This window comes from Danio rerio, chromosome 19, assembly GCF_049306965.1.
Source record: "Danio rerio strain Tuebingen ecotype United States chromosome 19, GRCz12tu, whole genome shotgun sequence".
Taxonomy (NCBI): domain Eukaryota; kingdom Metazoa; phylum Chordata; class Actinopteri; order Cypriniformes; family Danionidae; genus Danio; species Danio rerio.
This window is the reverse complement of record NC_133194.1, coordinates 47,438,203-47,455,603: the sequence shown is the minus strand read 5'-3', so window position 1 is coordinate 47,455,603 and position 17,401 is coordinate 47,438,203. Positions and strand designations below refer to the sequence as shown.

Below are 17,401 nucleotides of genomic sequence, written 5' to 3'. Positions count from 1 at the left end.
GAAGCAGCCATCTGCCATTGTAGTTTTAGCATCTTACCTGCTGAAGATAATAGAGTGGAGGAACTATAACATAAATTTTTATGCAAAAACCTAGAAGCGAGTTAACATTTTAGCAGTTCCGGTTCCCTCGTCCCAAACTCAATGTTTTTTTTTTCAATGGGGTTTCAGTTAAATCCCCAGTCAGTTTATAGCCTAATGTAGGCTTTTCAGTTCTTAAGTTTCCATTTAATATCCAAAAGTGCTCAAAGTTGTATTTTGGTGTGACGATTATCCGGCTGGACAAAACATGTAAGCGTAATGAACAGTGTAATTTACACAGAGCTTATTATTTGCAATATTCGAAAAGCCTATGGGAAAATCCTATGGGGATTTTATCGAGGGAGCCAGTTTTATGCTAGCAGCCGATTAGCCTACAAGATGATGTCATGGTTCTTCCACTCTATGCCAACACAGTGTTAGTCCTGCTAAGGAGCTCCTCCCCTTTTTGAAAATAGCTCAATCTCATTTGAATTTAAAGCTGCAGTCACCGAAATGTTGAATCAAAGCCTAAAAGGGTCAGTTTCAGAGAGTTATAAAACATTATTTGCATGCTGTTTTGAGCTTTAACTTCACACACATACACACACACACACACACACACACACACACTAGGAAAAGGGTGCTAAACCCTGTTCCTGGAGATCGACCTACCTAAAGAGTTCAGCTCAAACCCTGATCAAACACACCTGAATCAATTAATTAGGACCTGAACAGCACTTGATAATTACAGGCAGGTGTTTTTGATATGGGTTGCAACTGAAATCAGCAGGAAGGCAGATCTTCAGGAACAGGGTTGGTCACTCCTGCACTAGGGACATCAGAGACTTAGGCCGTACTCACACTAGGTACAGTTGCCTCGAACCGGGCCAAAGCACGCTTGTCCCCCCTCCCGCGCTCACGCCACAAACGGGCCTCGGCACGCTTACGTCATCACTGCTGCCCTGTTCAGTGAGAAGCGTTCTCTCACTCAGCAGCACAGTGGAGATTTCTCTAGTTATATCGTTTCAGTCGTTTGTTATGCAGTGGCATGCAGTCAAATATTTCGCCAAACAGTCCTTAGGGATGCGGTGATGCGCAGTCAGATATTTCGCCGAACAGATCCGCCACTTTTGGCGCTCATAAACAATCATAAAGCCCTCGTGCTGCAGGAATGACGAGGTTTGATGAAGCCGCGTAGCTGTCGTGCAGTGAGGAGTTCTCGTATTTAATAAACTACGGCAGTTTGCGTTCACTGAACAGTAAGAATGATTAATAAATCCATATAAAACAGCCCCTTAAAAGTCACGTCTCGCTTTCAGTTTCGGGCTTTGGCGCGTTTTGCACTCACACACAAGCGTACCGCGCCAAAGCCCAAGTGAACCGCGCTCAGGCACACCTCTTCCAACCAGGCCAGGGCCGGCCAAGTGAACCGTGCTTGAGCCCGATTCAGCGCACTCACACTTCTCAAACGATCCGAAAAATGGGCCTGGGCACGGTACGGATGGCATAGTGTGAGTAGGCCCTTATTTTAGTCCCCTTACTGTAGGTCCCTTTTAATATGAAAGTGATTACTCGCATACCTTCCACATATTATAGTCTGCATTGAAGCAAGTCTAGACAGTGCGACACCAAGTGGACATAAAAGTAAATTACTGATGATGTATTACAATTTCAGCCCTAGCGGTTCAATTTTGGGCTTACTTTTCAGCGCTGTTGAGAGTGTGTGTGTGTGTGTGTGTGTGTTGAGTCAAGTGCTTTCAAACTGCAGTAATTCCTGTCCTCTGAAATGAGAAAAAGCAATCGGGCTAGATGTAGAAAGACGAGTGCCCTTAAATAGCTGCCGTTGTTTCAGAGATAGACTATTAACGTGCATTTGTGTTTGTTTGGATGCGTGCCGTGGGAGTTTTGCGGCTTTAAGGCCACAGCATGCAGGGAAATAAAGGTGTGGAACAGTGCTGGAGGTTTAATGATGTAATTGATCATTCTGGGTGGCAATTGTTTTTTAGTTCAGCCTGTTCCAGTGTCTTGGAGTCTTCTAATCTTTATGCTTGGTGCTGACTTGGCCCATTTTTCCCCCGCAGAGGTCGGCTTCAATGTCGGCAAGTGTAAAACAGCAAATATGGCTGGATATACAAGGGATGCATAAAGGAGGCGTATTTTATCTGGTGCAATGGACAGTTCGCTTAGAACTTTAAGTTTATGGGAATGCCAAACAGCGGCTCAGTGGTTAGCTCTGTCTCCTCACAGCAAGAAGGTCGCTGGTTCGAGTCCTGGCTAGGTCAGCTGGCATTTAGAACTTCCGATTCAGTCGCCTATGGGAGAAATTACTAGGAACAATAAACGGCAAAAAACGGTCAAACTACTTGCTCTCCATACAAGTGTGTTCATGAAAATACAAACAAAGCAGAATAATATAATAAGAACACATCAGTTTGCAACATCATGCAGCATAACGAGCTGTTTTAAACCTCTAGAAACTAATTGAAGTGAATGAGACCGAAAGTCTCAAGCTGAAACGATTCAAATGGCTCGTACGAGTAGAATAAGGTGAATAGGGGAATTGGATGAACTAAATTGGCCGTAGTGTATGTGTGTGAATGTGAGAATGTATTGGTGTTTCCCAGAAATGGGTTGGAATTAAAGGTCATCCTCTTCACAAAACACATTTTGGAATAGTTGGCGGTTCATTGCACTGTGGCGACTCCTGATAAATTAGGGACTAACCTGAAGGAAAAATGTATTAATTAATGGAATGCCAAACAGAACTGACAACGTTCTTGATTAAAGGTTACCCTAGGTAAAATAAAATCGGTGACGTGCATAATTGAGTACAGCCCATTTTAAAAATGAATTATTTGTATGCAATTCTCAGTGAATATAGGCAATGGACTTTGGTGCATATAAATAAAACAGATTTATTAAACAGATATATTTATTGAAATAACATTTTAGTCACCAAACATATTTAGAAATTGAAAGATAATACAATTAAATTCAAGCAAAATATTGCAAAAAATATTACAACCTACAAAAGTTAAACTAATTTTTTCCATTTTTTGCTTCTCTTGATTTTTCCACCTTTTTAAATTTGTAATTAATATTTTTCTATAACAGACAAATTTGGGTGTATAGTTTTTTGTACTGTTATTGTAAGGTATTTTGTTAGATAAGCTCCAGATTTGGCTGTAGTACTGATTAATCTAATGTATATGCACAGATATAATATTGTAGAGCTTCCTGTTAAAAATACGAATTTAAAAGAAATTTGTGAGGGTTGTACTTATTTATGCTGAGAACTTTATAAATACACATATTTCCATGCCTTAAATTTGGTTATACTGTAAGTTATAGCTACACTAGAGGTGGCAACAAAAACATTTGACGTTACATTATAATTGAATATCAGAGAGATTAATTTAACCGATTTGTTCAGTAGCTGGGCAAGTCTAAAATTATATTAAATTAAATTAAAATAAATTAAAATAAATAAAAAAAATTGAAATTAAATTAAATTAAAAGTTCTATAAAAAATATGTTAATTAACAGTTGTTTTTTTGATTTGCTTATGTTAAGAATTGTATTTTGGGATTATTATATATACACTCTTGGGTTTTGGTGTTAAAAAATTGGCAGTTTAACAAAGTGACTTATTGATGTTTTTAGTAGTTTTAAACAATACATTGTTTAACACATGATAGAGATGATTAAGTCTGTAAAATAATGTACGTTACAGATTCATGATACAATTTTTTGTTCTGTAATTTACAGATGCATGCAATCTATCACTATTAAAAACGTCAATAACTTGACGTCAGTCACTTTTTTAAAAAAAATGTATGTTATGTATACAGTGAGGTTATTGGCATTAACCATTTTATTTAAAAAACGAATAGCACATAATAATATATGATAATATCATATAGTATCATATCACACAGAAAGTCAGCAAAACTGTGCTTTGAATTTTGTCTGATGAATTCAATATTTTACAGTTTATCATTTTAGGGTTTAGCCGTTTTAGATGTAAATAAACCATATCCATTTCAAATGGATATGGTTTATTTGTACTGCAATGTAATCAATCGTCATCTACAATACTGTAAAATAATAGCAAATACTTTGACCAATTGCCATTCTATGCAAAGATCCTCTAAATCATTCATTTATTCATTTTTCTTCTGCTTAATCCCTTATTTATTAGGGGGTTGCTACAGCGGAATGAACCACCAACTATTCCAGCATATGTTTTACGCAGCCAATGCCCTTCGAGCCGCAACACAATACTGGGAAACACCATACACTTTTGCATTCTTACACACACACATACACTACGGTCAATTTAGCTTGTCCAATACACTTATAGCGCATGTGTTTGGACTGTGGGGGAAACCAACGTCAACACGGGGACAACATGCAAACTCCACACAGAAACGCTAACTGGCCCAGCGGGGACTCGAACCAGTGTCCTTCTTGCTGTGAGGCGACAGTGCTAACCACCGAGCCACCGTGCCGCCTGCTCTAAATCATTTATTCATTCAATTCTTCTTGGCCTAGTCCCTTTAATAATCTGGGTACTCCACAGTGGAATGAACCGCCAACTTATCCAGCATATGCTTTACACAGCGGATGCCTTTCCAGCTTCTGCCTATCACAGCGAACTGTCATTCACACACATACACAAACAATTTAGCTCACCCAGTTCACCTATAGCGCATGTGTTTGGACTCGTGGGGGAAACCGGAGCACTCTGAGGAAACCCACACGAACATGGGGAGAACATGCAAACTCCACACAGAAATCCCAACTGACCCAGCTGCGGCTCGAACCAGCAACCTTTATGCTGTGAGACGATTGTGCCACCCACTGAGCCACCGTGACGCCCAATTTTATTATTGCAATTTTGTATTTATTTAATTTTCTGTCAAAGTTCATACAGTGAGAAATCTGCTATCATGACAAGCCTAATTCAGATCCAAACAATCTTTCCTCATATACTTTACCTGCATTTATAAACTAATGTCAGCACAAGCTCGACTTCTTGTCATTGTTTTTTTTTTTTTTTGTGAAGGTGGGATAACAAGTGACAGGTTATCGTTGGCCAAGTAATGACTTGTTTGCTCATCCCGTCCTTTAATTTTATAGATAATTTCTCTCTGGCTGCTTTGCTACAGGCGAGAGAGCCGAGCCAAGGCCGTTCATTTAGCAGGCCGTAATTGAGCTGTCAGGGAAAGGCACAAGCATGCGCAGATATACGTCACACACGCCAGGACTGATGGAGCTTTCTGGAACGCTTCCCTGAGCTCTTAAATCGCCAGCTTGTCCATAAGTCGTTGTCGCCGGTATGTAAGAACAGTACGGCTGCAGGAATAAAAGCAGGGGTGGTCTTGTGAGATGTTTATGGACACCCTGTGTACACCACATCAGTGTTGTAGCTCTTAGTAACACACGTCTGGAGAAAAGTGGAAAGGAGGCATTATGAGATGAGATAGCGGGATGGAGAGAGAGATACTGAGGTAAAACAAACAGCGTCTTTATTATCCAATGCAGAGAAGAGGAAGATGGAGAAATGGATCGGAGGGAGATCTTATCTTAATTACCTCTGGAAATGTTTGTTTGTTAAGATGAGGCACATAAAACGAGGAAACTTGGTGCTTGAATGAGAAATAATTAATGGAAGATTTTGTATAGTGTGCAACAGTCGAGTTCTGCAAGTCCATTCATTTTCTTCATGGCGAAATTGATTTTTAGCACTAACTGATAAACTTTTAAAGACGGATCTGTTTCGAGCTCTGAGGCTGTTAATCGATTGTATATGCATTCGCTGAGCCCGTTTGTTTGCATTTATTTGACTTATTTAATAAAAAGGCAGCAACACTAAGGGCCCTATCATACATCCGGCGCAAGGCACGGCGCAATAGTCTTTTGCTAGTTTCAGCTTGGCGCAAGAGTCGTTTTGAGGTGTTGCGCTACGCTGTTTAAATAGCAAATGCATTTGCGCTCATATGTGCACCCATAGGCGTTCTGGTCTAAAAAAGCAGGCGTGTTTTGGCGCGTTGCTATTTTGAGAAACTGTAAATAGTCTGTTCTTTAGACCAGAACAATGTCGGTCTATTGTCTGGCGCAGAGTGCGCCTGGCTTACACACCACACACAAGATGTAGAGCAATACGCAAATATCTCTACATATGAAAAAGGTATAATATATTAAGGATAAATATATAATAATGATATATATATAGGATAAAGATATAAATGATTAAAATATTACAAAGCAAATTTATTTCTAGCCTACATGAATTTAAAAGCCACTGCCTTACTTTCTTCATCTCGGGAGGCTTTTTCAGTTCATTCAATTTGCTTTTGTATAATGTTATTATTATTAGCAGTATTATTTATTATATCCATATTTATATTTGTTGTATTAAAAAACAAGCTTAGATTTATCCACCTGTCAGGTTTAGACCATATGGGGCAGAGCAGGTGTATTTGGAAATAACTCAGTATTTTGAGCACACTTCGTTATTATTGTTCATTTATTCGTTTGCTGGAAATTAGAACTGAATTTAGAAATAGTTTTGAAACAAATATTTGCGATTGATTTACGAAATGAATTATTTATAGGCTAATTGATGTCTGCATGGTAAGGTTTCCCTATCCACGAGAGCAAAAGCGAAAATGAACTTACTTTGCGTCATGTAAATAGCGAATGCGCTTATGGCGTGACGCAGCTGGCTCCTTAAGGGAATGGGAGATGAGACTCTGATTGATTTATTCTCAAAACACACCTATAACTCATTAAGAAAATAAACTCAACCCTTTTCCAAAAAATCCAAAGCGGATTTTTCTGTCCTTAAATTTAAAGCGTTTGCGCCCTGCGTTTTGCACATGGACCGTCAAAATAGAGCCCTAAAGCTCCAAAAATACTAATTTGTTAAAATAAAAAAGGCTGACACAAAGAGTGTAATGTTTCGAGCACACAGCTCTTCATCAGACAGTGTTCATCACAGTGGGTTGCTCCTTTTTGTACACTTCCGGGCAGTGGCGGATTTAGGCATGGGCGTTTCCCAAATTCATCATTAGCCAACTAAGGTCGGAAGTTCCGTCGTTACAAACATAGTTTGTTGATTTGCCGTTTCTGGATCAGTTGGCGTTTCTGTCCGGAATTTGCATGTTCTCCCCGTGTTGGCATTGGTTTCCTCCAGATTTTCCAGTTTCCCTCACAGTCCAAACACACGCGCTATAGGTGAATTGGGTAAAGTAAATTGGCCATAGTGTAAGCGGGTGAATGAGTGTGTATGGGTGCTTCCCAGTACTGGGTTGTGGCTGGAAGGGCATCCGCTGTGTAAAACAAATGCTGGATTAGTTGGCGGTTCATTCTGCTGTGGCAACCCCTGATGCTAACGGTCTAATCCGATTCAATGACCTATGCTAAGCTAAGCTAAAAGTGTTCTTGTCAAACCTGGAGATCAGCTGAATGGATTTAAAAATGGTAAACTCTACTGTTTAACATTGCACAATGAGGCTACTTTTTTTACTGCAGTGTTCTTTGAAATATTTAACAACAAAAGCAAAACTGATGCCATATGAGAGAAAAAAACGAAAGGTGTTATATTTATTCTCCCAAAAATAACTTGGAATCATTGCGTGATACTAGAGTAACTGTGTCAGATAAGTGTGAAGGAGCGCCTGCAGCTTTCTGGACAGATGCCTTCTTCACCGGGGGTCCGTGAAGCTCAGAGAACAGGACCACCCACTGTTCAGATCCACAACACACTCAATGTGAAAGAGGAGTGTGTTTCTGAGTCCACACCCTCACACACAAACACACACACCCTCACACACAAACACACACACACACATACACTCTCTCTCTCATTCTCACACACACATGCCTACATGCATACACACACTCTCTCTCTCTCTCTCTCTCACACACACATACACACGTGTGAAATCTCTCAGCGGGTCTCTAACCTTTAGCTCTCGACTAAATCACTACCTTCATGTCACTTGGGTGCCTGTTTATTCCTGCGGCTACGGGCTGCACAAACTAATTGAGAAGATGCTACATGAAATCATGCAGAAAATTGCCAGCGTCTATATTAGTATTATTATTTTCAGTTTTTTACATCTCAGGGGTTCGCGGAGTTAATCATAAATTTCAGTTCATCCGTTTATTGTGTGGCACCTGGCATTCTCCCTACATTTACTTTCTCTTTTGGGCTGTTAAAAAAGTGTATTGTGATTAAACCGGGGCTTTTGTTATCATGTAAAATTAGAGGTAATTATTAAAGCCCTGCTAGATTAGAGCTCTTAATATTGTAATAGTAGTTTGCAATTGGCGGGTCGTGACCCAGAAAAAGCTCTCAGGTAGCTTTTAAAAGGGTTGTGGACAGCAGGGAAAATACAGTGCTGAGTTTAATTAATAAAATGAGCCGACCATATAATTATTTACTAAATTGAATATGTGTATGGGTTTAAGACGAGATTCAATTTTGATACTTTAGGTATTTTTCAGGAAACTTCTATACAGCTTAAAGTGACATCTAAAGGCCTAATTAGGTTAATTAGGGTAACTAGGCAGGTCAGGGTAATTAGGCAAGTTATTGTATAATAATAGTTTTTTTTCTGTAGACTATCGAAAAAATATATAGCTTAAAAGGGCTAATAATTTTGACCTTAAAATGGTGTTTAAAAATTAAAAAATGCTTTTATTCTAGCCGAAATAAAACAAATAAGACTTTCTCCAGAAGAAAAAATATTATTAGATATACTGTGAAAATTTCCTTGCTCTGTTAAACATTATTTGGAAAATATTTAAAAGAGAAAAAAAAAAAAAAAAAAAAAAAAAAAAAAAAATATATATATATATATATATATATATATATATATATATATATATATATATATATATATATAGTTAAAGTCAATAAATTAAATATTTCCCAAATTATTTTTAACAGCAATGAAATTTTCACAGTATGTCTGATAATATTTTTTGTTCTGGAGAAAGTCTTATTTGTTTTATTTCGGCTAGAAGCAGTTTTTAATTTTTTAAAACCAAATTTGGGACAAAATTATAAGCCCCTTTAAGCAAACTTTTTTCGATAATCTACCAAAAACCATCGTAATGCAATGTGCTGAAACAATCTTCCCAGAACAGAACAGAAATTGGGGGGAAAAAAATAAACAGGGGCGCTAATAATTCAGGGGGGCTTATAATTCTGATATACCGCCAACTTATCAGCACGTTTTTAAGCAGCCAATGCCCTTACAGCCGCAACCCATATATATTATATGGATGGATGGATGGATGGATGGATAGATAGATAGATAGATAGATACTATAGATAGATAGATAGATAGATAGATAGATAGATAGATAGATAGATAGATAGATAGATAGATAGATAGATAGATAGATAGATACTGTAGATAGATAGATAGATAGATAGATAGATAGATAGATAGATAGATAGATAGATAGATAGATAGATAGATAGATAGATAGATAGATAGATAGATAGATAGATAGATAGATACTGTAGATAGATACTGTAGATAGATACTGTAGATAGATAGATAGATAGATAGATAGATAGATAGATAGATAGATAGATAGATAGATAGATAGATAGATAGATAGATAGATAGATAGATAGATAGATACTGTAGATAGATACTGTAGATAGATACTGTAGATAGATAGATAGATAGATAGATAGATAGATAGATAGATAGATAGATAGATAGATAGATAGATAGATAGATAGATAGATAGATAGATAGATAGATAGATAGATAGATAGATACTGTAGATAGATACTGTAGATAGATAGATAGATAGATAGATAGATAGATAGATAGATAGATAGATAGATAGATAGATAGATAGATAGATAGATAGATAGATAGATACTGTAGATAGATACTGTAGATAGATAGATAGATAGATAGATAGATAGATAGATAGATAGATAGATAGATAGATAGATAGATAGATAGATAGATAGATAGATAGATAGATAGATAGATAGATAGATAGATAGATAGATAGATAGATATGAGTCAGACAACATTAAACATGAGTTTGCTTTCAGCAGGGAGAAATACGCTTGGTGCCAACCACAATGTGTTTTTATTGTGGTGAATTATTGGCTGTCGAGAGCTTGAAGCTACTGAGATTCGATTTAGCATGATGAACACTTTTGGTACTTGATGTACCACTTGCTGTCCAAAGTGATCTGTTATTTTTATTTTTATGTAATACAGTTCGCATAATGCGTGATTGATATGCATATTAGATACAAAGCACATTGATGACATGAGGTAATATTTAGCAAATTGGCAAGCTTCTTAAAACGTTAATAAACAAACATACACACACACACACACACACACACACACATTTTCCTCTTTGCTCCACAGCTGCACACACTAAACAAAACTGATTCATTGCATATACTAAATTGTTTTAAGGGTAAGTGGTTGCAAACTGTTTATATGGGCTGAATTTAAACAAATTTAGTAATGTTCGACTTTATTTAAATGCAGCCCCTATACAGTTGAAACCCGATGTTTACATACACTTTAAAAAAAAGGAACATAACCATTTCTTTAAAAGTGTCTGATGGTAAATCTTACTAAACATTTACTGTTTTAGGTCTGTTAGGATTACCTAAACGATTTACGTTTGCTAAATGCCAGAATGATGAGAGATTTTTTTTTTTTGAGTTTTTTATTCATTTCTAGACAGTCAAAAGTTTACACACATTTCCTTGGTATTTTTTTAGCTTTGCTTTTAAACTGTAAAACTTTTGTCAGGTGTTTCGGGTCTCCTTCCACAAGCTTCTCACAATACTTTGAAGGAATTTTGGCCCATTCCTCCTGACAGAATTGTCAACTCTTTTTCAACTCTGCCCACAAATTTTCCATAGGATTGAGATCAGGGCTTTGTGATGGCCACTCCAAAACATTCACTCTGTTGTCCTTAAAGCACATTTGAACTAATTTGGCAGTATGCTTAGGGTCAGGGTCTGTTTGGAAGACCCATTTGTGGCCAAGTTTTCATTTCCTGGCTGATGTCTTGAGATGTTGCTTCAGTATTTCTACATAATGTTCTTTCTTCATGATGCCATCTATGCTGTGAAGTGGACCAGTCCCTCCTGCAGCAAAACAGCCCCACAACATGATGCTGCCGCCCCCATACTTCACAGTTGGGAGTGTGTTCCAAAGCTTTCCCCTTTTGTATATTACCTAAATATTATAAATATTACCTCCAAATGTAACACTGGTCATTATGGCCAAACAGTTCAATCTTAGTTCCATCAGACAACAGGACGTGTCTCCAGAAATTAGTCTTTTCCCAATGTATTTAGCAAATTGTAATCTGGCTTTGTTGTTGATTCTAGCTTTTTCCCATGTTGTCACACAAGGAAGCAGTGTGTTTGAGGTTTTCCTTAAACACTGTTCTACAGTTGTGCCTCCAATTACCTCAAATGTTGTCAATTAGCCAATCAGAAACTTCCAAAACCTTGACATCATCATCTGAGCTTTTTTAGAGGCAGAATAATCTTATTGTGTGTAAACTTGACTTTCAAAAAAGTTAAAACAATTTCTCAAACAATATCTCTCTCATTATTCTGCTGTTAAGCACAACAGAAACACATTTGATCATCCTAACTTACCTAACAGAGAAAAAGTTTAGTCACATTAACATCTGACTTTTTTTTAAATGGTTATGTGCCTTTTTATAGTGTATGTAAACTTCTGATTTCAACTGTAAATAGTTCATAACTACCTACCCTCAAATAAAGTAGTAAATCCAATGAGTCTTCGTTCATTGCATTGCTGTGTCTATTGCTATTCTTCCCTGATAGCTGCGGAAAAAGGTGATTCAGGCAAACAACGCCTCATTGGTTCAAGTGAATGTTTATTACGGATACCAGGCCTTGTCACAGGATACTTCTCTAATTAGGAGCCCCTTGACGAGCGAATGACTTTCAGAGGAAAAAAAAGAGGCTTTCGGGGCCTGAAGGAGCCTCACGGTTCCCCCTTCTCTCGCCTGAGATAATGAGTTATTCGTTTTCAAAAGCAATCAAGATGTCAGGAGGCGATAGTGAAACCTGCTGCCGCCGGAGATAATGCCTGCTTGTCTTTTCATCAAAGCCCTGTCACTTTGACATCAACCATGATAAATGCGGCAAAAAAGAAATAAATAAAATACAAGAGGCTGGATTTGAGAAGGCGTAAACCCGCACTCGTCACATTTTAAGATTTGACTGTCAGCGGCTTGGGGAGAGAAAACACCGGAGCGTGTCTACTTAGCAAATTGTAACTGACGTGTCTATATTAAGATGACGAATCGGGCCCAAGTGTGTTTGGCTAAGCCTGCTTCGAATTAACTCGTTTAGCCGGCATGAAGTTAGTCATCTGAGGATTTGATTGGATTGCTAATCGTTGACAAATTAAGACGGTCATGGATGACTGGTGGAGGCTTGTGGCTTATATTCTAATATGAGCCGTGCAAATCCTGCAAAAAAATGTATATATATAAAAATTACGAGCGGTAAGTGAAACTCAATCCCTGGAGACGCTGGGGTCACAGACCTTTTTTTTTCTTCTACTTTAATTATGAAATCAATAGTAGAAAGACTGCAGCTGAAACCAGAAACTTTGAACATTTCTCTCTCATTGTGTCGATATCGCAGTGTGATCATTCATAACAGAGTTCAACTTTAGTTTATTCATTCATTCTTATATTTTCCTTCAGCTTAGTCTCTGTTTCAGAGGTCGCCACAGCTGAATGAACCGCCAACTATTCCAGTATATGTTTTATACAGTGGATGCCCTTCCAGCCGCAACCCAGTATTAGGAAACACCTATATACTCTCATATATATCACACGCACACTCATCATTCTCAGATTAGGTCAGTCTGAGGTATTGGGCGTGGCTAACATACTTAACCACTCCCCTCCAGCTGTCGGTTTTGACAACAATCAGAAATGGTGAGCCGGAGGAGGTGTGTGTTAGGTTGTAATAACTCTCCCCGAACCCTTTTCCCCGATCTTTCTGAATAAAAAGCCTACTTTACTACATCCAATCAGCTCACAGTGGAAAAAACAAGCCACGCCCACTTCCATTCTGTTTCTCTAGTTAATGCATCACAGTACAAAACAAATAAAATGGCCGCAGATTCCTGGGGTCCGTTCTTCGTACCTCGCTTAAATGATCTAAGATGATTTGGCAGATCCTGGATCTTTTAATCTTGATAACTGGTCTCTTGCTAATTTGGTTCTTCAAACAAGTTCGCGAATCAGATTAGAATATCTGGATGAACTGATCTGAGATCGCTGCGTTTGTTGTTAAGGACAGATCTATCGATCCTAGAAATCATGATCAGCAATGCAACGATTGGCTGACGGCACAGCAGCGTAATGACATCATCTGATTAATATTCAATTATCCATGTGAGCAAAATTACATCAAATTAGCAGTAAACGGCTTGTAAAATATGACACGCAGTAACTTCACATTTGTTGTGAGCTGCAGGCTTTACACTTTCATTTGTCAAAACAAGAGTATTCATCATGTATTTCAATGCAAATCAATGTATTTAGTTCTTCATTTAGAAAAGATTTTCTTTATTATAGTAGCCGTTTTTTAATCGGTGTAAAGAATAACTGGTTGTTTCCAAAAGCATTTTGATATTGGTAAAGGCGTCTGCAACTTTTGTGAAGCATCACTGGCATGTTAACTGTCAAAACATGTTTATGACTGTATAAATGTATTATTGCTTTTAAAAAAAGTCACATATTGTGCATTTCTATTATACGCAATTTGTACTAAATCGATCTAAAAAGTTTATATCATTAAGTTTTCTCTTTGCACCACCAGGTCTTTGTATTTTCATTTCGAGGGTGCAGATTGCATACGTTTTATTAATATGTATAACTTTATTTATTTTATTAATGACTATAACTTTTATATATAGTTAAAAAATATTTACTATTTTCCCAAGTGTATATAACTTTTACTGTAAGAAAATATCAGAATTCGGTACATACTTTCTGTATTATCTTTGCTTGAACTGAGCCGATCTAATCCTGTTTATATGAATTGAACCTGCTCCCGATCAGGTTTGACCTAGCAGATCTGTTGCCATGACAACAACTCTCGGATCAGCTTTGAAGAACGAAACGATCCTGGATTGTGTCAAATCGTCAATATCCAAATCCAGCTAACTGAGTAATCCACGTACGAAGAACGGACCCCTGTTCATGTAGACCTTTAATAGAGTGCAAGTTTTCATCCGCTTTGTTTTTAAGGCCTTGGACTGTAATATGTCAATTGCATTTAAATAATATGTGTATAAGAAATGATAACAATGAAAAAGTGTTCTTTGTATATAATGAAGACTACAGTATGGAGTGTTATTTGTTTACATTTGATTATTCAACTTATATTTAAATACAGTTAGACACACCATTAAATGAATGAATAAATAAATAAATAAATAAATAAATAAATAAAATTAAAAATACTAATAAAAAATAAATTAATAAACAAATAAATAAATAAAAATAAATAAATAAAAAATATTAATAATAAATAAATAAATAAATAAATAAATAAATAAATGAATGAATGAATGAATGAATGAATGAATGAATGAATGAATGAATGAATGAATTGTTGTCTGTGTCATTTATGCATATAAACTGTCCTACGAAATCATCATAATCAATTTAAAACAAGATCTCTGCAATTTGAGCTATTCAGGTAGTCTGGTGGATACATCACAATAAATACTGCAGAAAAACAAAACATTACAATGTCAGTTTTCCAATATCATGCAACCTAACCTGAATACCGTTATATTCCCTAGAAAAAAAATCTATGCTATAATGTAATATGTAAAATACAGCTATTCAAGACATCTGGTGAAATTGTATTAATTTCGCAATTATAAAGTTATTAAATTTTTTTCAAGTATTTCCCAAATTATGTTTAACAGAGCAAGGAATTTTTCACAGTATTTCCTATTATATTTTTTCTTAGGGTCAATATTATAAGCTCCCTTAATCTATATATATATTTTTCAATTGTCCACAGAACAAACTTTTATGTTTAGACGTGTTGAAAAAATCTCTCCTGTCAAACAGAAATTAAGGGGGAAATATGCAGGGGGGCTTATAATTCAGGAGGGCTAAAAGTTCTGCTTTCAACTGTACATTATATTGCAGAAAAACAAAATATCGTAATGTCAGATTTCCCCAATATCATGCAGCTCTGCAGTAGTTTATTTCCTCCTTTCTTCTCTCTGCACAGTGAAAACTTGCGGATCAAACCTTCAAGGTCCGTCTGGGACTTTCAGCTCACCCAATTTCCCCATTCAGTACGAGAGCAACTCGCAGTGTGTGTGGATCATCACAGCCAGCAACCTCAACAAGGTGAGAGCAAAACATATGACTTTCATAAGGCTGTGAGGGTTTTTATTTTCTAAGAGATTTACTTTTATTTGGTTGTTGCTTGAAGGTATAAAGAGTATTAAGAAAGTAAATTACTGTGTGTGTGTGTCATATTCTCATTTTACTAGGTTTAAGGCACGTACAGTGCTCAGCATAATTAACTACACCCCTTTTTGAAAGAATATTTTCATCCATTTCTCAGTAAATACATTTTGGTGCGTTAAAACAAATTAGATTTATTAAACATATATTTATTAACATCATATTTTAGTCACCAGACATCTTTAAAAATAGAAAGATAACACATTTAAAAAAAAAAATAAATAAATATATATATATATACACACACACAAACACACACATTTTATATATTGTTTGCTTTTTAATCTTTATTTCATATTTCTTTCCTTAACATATACATTTGGGCTACTAGTTTTTGGACTGTTTTGTTAGATTAGCTCCAGATTTGGCTTCAGTACTGACTAAACTAATATTCACTACCAGTCAAAAGTTTGGGGTCAGTATGGTTTTTAAATGTTTTAAAATAAGCTTCCCCTGCTTACCAAGGCTGCATTTTTTTTTTAATCAAAAATACAGTACACATTGTAAAATTGTGAAATGTAACTGCACTATAAAATAACTGTTCAATAGTAGTTTAAAATTTAATTTAATAATTTATTCCAGTGATTTTAAAGGATAATTTTCAGCATCATTACTCCAGTCTTCAGAGCTACATGATCCTTCAGAAATCACTCTATTATTATTATTATTATTATTATTATTATTATTATTATTATTATTATAAGTAGTAGTAGTAGTAGTTGTAGTAGTAATAATAAATTAAATAATGACTTGAGTAGTAATTTTATTTGATAATTTCATTTGAAACTACATCATTTCATTGCAACTATTTTCTTTTTATTTTGTTATTATTTTTGTTATTATTTTGTTATTATTATTATTATTTTGTTATTATTTATATTATATTTATTATATTTTATTTTTATTTTCATTTTATTTGAAACCACATACAATAAGTAATAAACAAACATTTAATAATTTTTTTTTCTCTTTATTATTATTATGTATTGGATGCTATACAACATTATATTTATATTATTTACTCATATATGCTAAGCACTGTACATACCAGCTATAATGTTAAAAAAAGATGCATGCACCAACCTACGCATGGGACGATAACCATTTTCAAGGTTTACCACAGTTTAAAAAAGTCAAAGTTTTAGCACCAACTTTTTCTGTTATGCTGTTCCTACGGTATATACAAGACTATTTTATTTAGTTTGTTAGGGCAACCCTTTTTTATTTTAGTTTGTTAGGGCAACCCTACTCATCAAAAGTTACTGTTCCAACATATTTTAAATGTTCCTAATAATAAAAAATATTGTGTCCAAAGGGGAAAAATGTTGGTGTGTTTCAGCTTGACATTTAAAAAGAACATATTTAAGGCTGCATTTACTCTGCACACGGCAAAGACACAATGAGCAGGAAAAAAAGAGCGGGCGCTGACTGACAGCTGATAAAAAAAGAGAGTGATATTTTCTCCATTCCTGTATTTAATCTGTTTGCAGGGTTTCATTGCTCATTTTTTTTGTTTTACTATAGTTTGTGACAGAAACGTTCTCATTGCCCATCATCTTTAAATCTAGCCCTTTAAACCAGTAGGCATCTAACTGTAATGTCCATGGCTTGATTTATGCACTGTAAAACCCAAAGAGTCAAGATAACTCAAACCATTTGAGCACAACCAGGCACGGATCTGGTTCATATCAGATAAATTTCCACATATGAACAAGGCCTGAATCTGATCAGGATCCATGTGTTTTTTTACTGCTTACACGTACATTGGCCATATCCGATCTGTGCCACATGAGAGAGAAAAAATCGAAAC

The 17,401-nt window shown here is 36.0% G+C and overlaps 1 protein-coding gene across 9 annotated transcripts in view; it reads left to right on the top strand.

The window, feature by feature from the left end:
* Positions 1-17,401, top strand: part of csmd3b (CUB and Sushi multiple domains 3b) — a 990,558-nt gene that overhangs the window by 495,427 nt on the left and 477,730 nt on the right. For all 9 annotated transcript variants that reach the window (XR_012395232.1, XM_068215335.2, XM_017352314.4 and 6 more), the window contains one exon: positions 15,350-15,471. Coding sequence is in view for 8 of the 9 variants with exons in the window: in XM_068215335.2 (XP_068071436.1) it covers positions 15,350-15,471 (122 nt within the window). In the remaining variant the exon portion in view is untranslated. The remainder of the gene's footprint in view (positions 1-15,349; positions 15,472-17,401) is intronic.